At 41.4% G+C, this 6,358-nt stretch overlaps 1 protein-coding gene across 2 annotated transcripts; it reads left to right on the top strand.

The window, feature by feature from the left end:
* The first annotated feature begins 396 nt into the window (after positions 1 to 396).
* On the top strand, positions 397 to 5,991 carry LOC310984824 (phosphatidylinositol 3-kinase regulatory subunit beta-like). Of its 2 annotated transcripts, none has more exons than XM_083970150.1 (10): positions 397 to 621; positions 987 to 1,092; positions 1,208 to 1,306; positions 2,052 to 2,229; positions 2,600 to 2,725; positions 2,900 to 3,042; positions 3,569 to 3,745; positions 4,375 to 4,446; positions 4,569 to 4,730; positions 4,957 to 5,991. In XM_083970150.1, the coding sequence occupies exons 1-10, from the start codon at positions 468 to 470 to the stop codon at positions 5,144 to 5,146; spliced, it is 1,407 nt and encodes a 468-aa protein (XP_083826276.1). In that variant the 5' UTR covers positions 397 to 467; the 3' UTR covers positions 5,147 to 5,991. The 2 variants fall into 2 exon arrangements, with proteins under 2 accessions (XP_083826276.1, XP_083826277.1); XM_083970151.1 differs by having other exon boundaries at positions 2,603 to 2,725.
* The last annotated feature ends 367 nt before the right edge of the window (positions 5,992 to 6,358 follow it).

Raw genomic sequence — 6,358 nt, forward strand, 5'->3', positions numbered from 1 at the left:
GTCTGACAGTTAGGTTCTCACCTTTCCCTGCTTCCCTAATGCCATATTAACACACACACACGCACGCACGCACACACAGACAATAAATACAAACAGACATGCTGGCACATCAGCCTTAGTCCTTCAGGCCGACATGGCATCTCTCTCCAGACAGCTGTTGTTTGTTAGGCGAGGCGAGGCGAGGCAAGGCGAGGCGAGGTCGGGCACTAAGCAGCAAGAGTCTGGCTGCCTGTGCCCGAGCGTTGAGGAGTGCCAGTTCTGGTATTTTAGGCAGTCAGACAGTGTCACCTGTCAGTAGACTAGTCTGGACAGGGTCTCCCACATGGTGCAAGACTAAGCAACACTACGATATCACCCTCTTGAGGCCTTGTCAGTGGGCCAGCAGTGTGTGCTGAACAGCCAAAAAGTGCAGATAGCCAGTCACATACAGACTGGCCTGAACCGACATTGCAACACTGGGACGTCGTATGTTTGGTGTTTCAGAGCTGTTGGAGCCCGAGGTGGACCAGAACGACAGCGAGGCACGGTGTCACACCCTGACAGCGTTCCTGGAGGATCTTTCTTGCCTTGTTGATCATGATGATGTGTTTCCTTCGCTGAGAAACGTTGCCAAGGAAGGAGGTACACACTCCAACCTCTCTTTGCGGTGTTATTTAAGTGTAACAGTAACTACTGTATTTTTTTATTCCATATGGAAGCATCCATGGTATTTCTAGCTCATTTCTGTCCTATCCTGTATTGTGGTCTCGTCATTTTTAATTCAAAACTTTAGATATTGGACTTTGGAAACTCTGGAAATTGGCAGTTTGAGGGACTACTACTCAAACAATCTTTTTCTTCCAGTTGGTGTTTTATGTTCGGTAAAAAGAGGGACAGAAAGGATGGAGATGTATTATCTAATTATCTCGCTTTGTAGTGGTTTTCTATAGTGTAATATACATGGACGAAAAAGGCGTGCTTAAAATTCTTATTGCCTCTGTGGTCAGATCTTCAACCTAAGAACAACGTTACCAAAACGATGGCAGCCTGTGACTCCAGTTCTGAGGACAATCAATTGTCTAGTGCCGAATGGTACTGGGGAAACATCTCGAGGTATTGAATATTTTCATATGGTCTGTTGATGTACACCCGCACCTGTTTTTGTTTTTCTCTTACACAAATGAACTGTTTATGATGATGCCCCTTTATGATCTTGTATATTGTCTAGGGAGGAGGTAAATGAGATGATGAGAAACACTCCTGATGGCACATTCCTGGTCCGAGATGCTTCCAGTCGGGTTCAGGGGGAATATACTCTGACACTAAGGTGAATACTTGTTAAATATAGTCAGAAGTCAGTTATTATTTCCTGGTATCAAAGTCTAACTTTAGTTTTACTGGTTTCCATGTGTAACTTTATACATTTCCTGGTTTCTATCTAATTTTAGCTGAATCAGGACAGACTAGGTTTCAGATATAAAGCTTTGTTGATTAGAATTTGGCGCAGGCTCCGGCAGTCAGCAACATAACACCATCTACACAGTCGAGTTTTTCCAATCACCCATCTCACATCTGTCTGAAGAGAAAGACACTCCAAACTTTAAATCAGTGCTTTCCACACGTCTCTCTTTCATCTTATACTTGTTGTGTGATCTTGCATGTATAACTGTGACCCAAAAGCTCTAAGCTTTCTAGTCTGTATTCTCCCCATTTAAAAGCACAAGTCCTTTTGTTTATTAGTTAAAACACTTCCTTACTCAAAGTACAACAGTTCTGAGTATGAATAGATCTAGCATAGACAATACTAGAAGACTAAACCTACAGAGTTGCTAGTTTCACTTTGCAGCTGGTGTAGGTGCAGTACTGTATAGGGAACATCGTCTGGTCTGTAATTTCAAAATAATATCCGTTTACTTTATGAAAACAGATCTTGGATCGTGTGATGGTTTTGCTCTTTCCTTTATACTGAAGTAGCTCAATAGACTCAACCACTACCAATTAAAAAAAAAAAGAACCTTGGACATGTATTTTCTTGCACTCAAAGAAACTTTTTTTTTGTTTTACTTTTACAGGAAAGATGGTTCCAACAGACTGATAAAGATTTTCCATCATGGGGGCAAATATGGCTTCTCTGAACCAGTAGCTTTCCCTTCTGTGGTGGACCTGATCCAATATTACCAGAATAAATCCCTAGCCCAGTACAACTCTAAACTGGACACACGGCTACTCTACCCCATATCCAAATACCAGGTAGGTTTGTGAAGCCTCCATCTATTGATGTATGTTTGATATGACAACAAAATATTCTTCACTGTGATGCATATTACAGTACATATAAAAACTATCAAATCATTTAAATGTTTTATTTACTGTAGAGGTTTACTGCCATTGTTGGCCTTTATGTCTTTTGGCTACATCCAGACTAGCAACAGGGATAACAAACAGGAAAGCAGCTAATTTAAAGGATTATTTTAATTATCTAAAACATTAAGCAAATGTGGTAGTAACTAATGTCACAGTTCCACATCTTGTGGTATGTTAATTTAGACTAAATGCATCATATCCAGTAAGTTTTACAAAGTGATTTGGACTTAAATCTCTCAATGTCTCATCTGTGCAGCAGCAGGTTGTGATGGAAGTTGACATTAATGCAGTTGGAGAACAGCTGAGGATATTTCAGGATCAATACAAAGAGAAGAGCAAAGAGTATGACCGTCTGTTTGAGGAGTTTAACGAAACATCCCAGGTACAACAGCAGCCTCACCAGTGAGACTTATTTTTTACAGAGTAAATCAGTGGTGTTAAAAGCAATATGTTCAGTTGATATCTTTCCTCTGAATGCTTAACCCCAACACAGTTTTGACTGTTTGCTTTGCAAACTAGAATCTAAATGAAAGACTTTCTGGCTTTGTCAACCCAGGACCTGCAGAGCAAACGGACAGCCATTGAGGCTTTCAGTGAAATCATTCGGATCTTTGAGGAGGAGTGTGAAACTCAAGAACGCTACAGCAAGGAATATATCAACATGTTCCTCACATTAGACAGCAGTACAGAGACTGATAAGTATGTTTACAAAAATGAACCCTTTGTTTTGAAGAGATGCACCAATTTCAGATTCTTTTTCAGGTTCTGATGTCTGACTTACCAAGTCCAATTTGATCCGATTCCAATTTTCTTTCTAAAAACTATAAATGACAGCTTAACATTTTCAATTCAGTTGCTGCAATGCTGGCAGATTTGTGTTGTTCTTTACTCACGATAAAGAACTTCCAAGCTAACAACATGTTTTGCACCTCTGCAGCTGTCTGTGCTGTTGAGTACACAATGTTAACAATGTGTGGTGCATAAGTGTAAATGTCTGTCACCAATCATTGGCAATAACTCAGAAAACCTGCCCTTCTTAAACACCAGCCTATTCATTGATGCACCTCTACTTTTTTTCCCCAAATGTAATTTTTTACTGTATATATTTAATTTTTTGCAGTTTAGCATTTTTTTGCAGTTAAAATGAAAAATCATGGCTCATTCAGTGTGTGAAGAGCGAATGAGAAAGCTGAAATGTTAAACTTCTTCCTCTTTCTGCTTCCAGGATTCAAAACAACTCTGAGGAGCTGCAGTCGAGGGTGGAGGAGATCCACAACAGCAAGAAGAAGCTGGAGGATGACTTAAGAAAGAAGACGCAGGCTCACATGGAGGTTGACAGGAAAATAAGCAGTCTGAAGCCTGACCTTGTGCAGCTCAGGAAGCTCAGAGATCAATACCTGCTGTAAGTCCAATTCCCCATGTTCAATGGGATTTCATACAAAAAAAATACTGTACTTACGAGCTAACGGGCGGATACATGAAAACCATCTGAGATCAAATGTTTAGTTCAGTCTGTCACATACCAATGACACAGCTGAGTTGTAAACATAGAAAAAGCAATCAGCTGTTCTCATGCATGTTGCCACAGCTGTGGATCTCCAATATGCTCAGTGCATGGATTGATTGTGGGCGTGATGGGATCATGTCTTTCTAGCTGAATAACTCTCTTTTTCACAATAGATTCAAGAAAAGCAGCAAAACATGGCCTTGCAAGCTTTTGTTAGGTGATTCAAAAGGACAGCTTTCTGTCTTCACAAATGATGATACAGCTTCAGCAGGGTCTGAAAAGCTAGTATTTTTGAGCATAAAGTCTAAGATATAAGAACATAATTTAACTGCAAAAGTGTGCCTGTGTTGTTGTGACAATGAGAAATCTAAATGGGCATGTTAAAAGCAGTGTTCTTATCTTAATAGTAAAACCGTCTGTGCGATCTTTTGGTATTTTGTCGAACTTTTCAGAATGATCCAACCTATCACACAGTTTGTTCTGCTACCTCCTAGCCTCCTGACTGTGGTTTGTTCATGTTTCAGTTGGCTCACCCAGCAAGGCACCAGGCAGAGCCAGATTAATGACTGGCTGGGTATCAGGAATGAAGATGAAGAGTGAGTACTATCTTTTATAGATGTGAACTGGGGGGGGGGGGTACTGTACAGTACATGAAACTGTCTTTAGCAAAATTGCTGGCTTTAAAAGTATATAATGTAAACTCTCCATTGTCCTCCAGCCCATACACCCTGGCGGATGATACACATCAGGAGGAGACAAGCTGGTACGTGGGTGGCATGAGACGAAAGGAGGCAGAGGAGCTGCTGAGGGGTCGGAGGGATGGGACGTTTCTCATCAGGGACAGTCAGACTCAGATAGGATCCTTTGCCTGCTCTGTTGTGTGAGTATTTTCAACCCCCATTTAAATGTTTTGTGTATGAAGCATTTTAGTACACCAGACATTACCATGGAGATATTTTTAAATAGATTACAGTGACAGGACAACATACAGTTTAGTAAAAAATCAATCGCCAATGTTTTTGCATCTAACGGTCAGTGCTGGATTCATTATGTTTTGTCGGAAATGCTAACCATGGACAGGAAGTGACAGGTTTCTTCTTATGCAGTGTGGATGGGGATGTGAAGCACTGCGTTATCTACAGGACGTCCACAGGATATGGTTTCGCTGAGCCCTACAACCTGTACTCATCGCTGAGAGAGTTAGTCCTCCACTACCGACACACATCCCTGATTCAACACAACAAGCAGCTGAATGTAACCCTGGCCTGGCCCGCTCTCAGCCAGCAGCCCAGCTGAGACACACCAGCACGCCATCCTGATGGCACTTTCCCAAAGCTTCACCGTGTTAGTACAAAGGGTGCACCAAGATGGACACTATGACCAGACTCAAACTGCGTACCGGTTAGTGTCATCACCTTACGAAAAATTTCACAGTTTCAGTAATAACATTGGGAAATGTAACAAACCTGCATTGGCATGAGGTCACAGCAAACAAAAAACACTCACTAAACAACACTGAAATGCTTTGCTAAGGTATTTGGAGCACATGTCATTCTTTCACAGTAGATTTAAGGTTGATTAGGTCACTAACAGCTTTGTTAGTTAAGCGCACAGTATGTGACTTTCTGCTGGTGCAGCTGTGCTGTTAGCTACTGACTGCAATGACTGCAATTATGCTGAAGTTTGCAGCTTGTTTCTCTGATTACATGATCCATGCATCCAATGGCTAAAACCGTTTATCTGATTCAAACAGTTAAAAGCAACCAAGAACAACAAAGTATAAAGTGAAAATGTGGCCTAAACCTGCATAAAAGGAAAACTTTGCCTGCTTCTGACAGACACTGACAAGGTTAATGGATGCGTAAAGGGGAATAATGCATTTGCAGGTGATCAGAGGAGACTGACCCTGAATAAAATTAGTAATTTCTCTGGGTTTGAAAATTGTTGGAAACATTTGGTATGATATGTAGTTGTACACAAATCAAAAAAAATATAAAATATAAGCCAGGTTGTGTTTGGACGTTTTAATCTTAAAATAATTCCTGACTCATTAGTTCAACCCAATTTTCACCTAATTTGGGTGAACAGGTGAAGGCAGACTAGATCTGTTCTAGCCAATTTCCTTTATTGTGTACTCCTACAGTTAAAGCAGAAGTAAGCGATCCGGTCGTTTTGGCTAATGCTGCGTTCCAGGCAGGCTTTTGAAACCGTAAATTACAGCTTCATGTCACAACTTACGATTTTGTAGCGTTCCAGGCAACCCACTCGTGTTTTTCCGACCTGTTTTACCTGTGAAAGTCACTATAACGGCCACTCGTAACTTCCGACCCGTGAACTCGTACCAGATCGAACTGGTACGACTTCACAGGTCGGAAAAACACGAGTTACGGGCTGCCTTGAACGTACCATAACAGTCCTCGTCCCTACGTCACCACATTCACACGCATCCCTTGGCTGCACACACAGCCCTGCATGCCGTTCTCTCTCCTCATTGGATAAAAACTGTAG

Source organism: Trachurus trachurus (genome assembly GCF_905171665.1).
Source record: "Trachurus trachurus genome assembly, chromosome: 4".
Classification (NCBI taxonomy): Eukaryota; Metazoa; Chordata; class Actinopteri; order Carangiformes; family Carangidae; genus Trachurus; species Trachurus trachurus.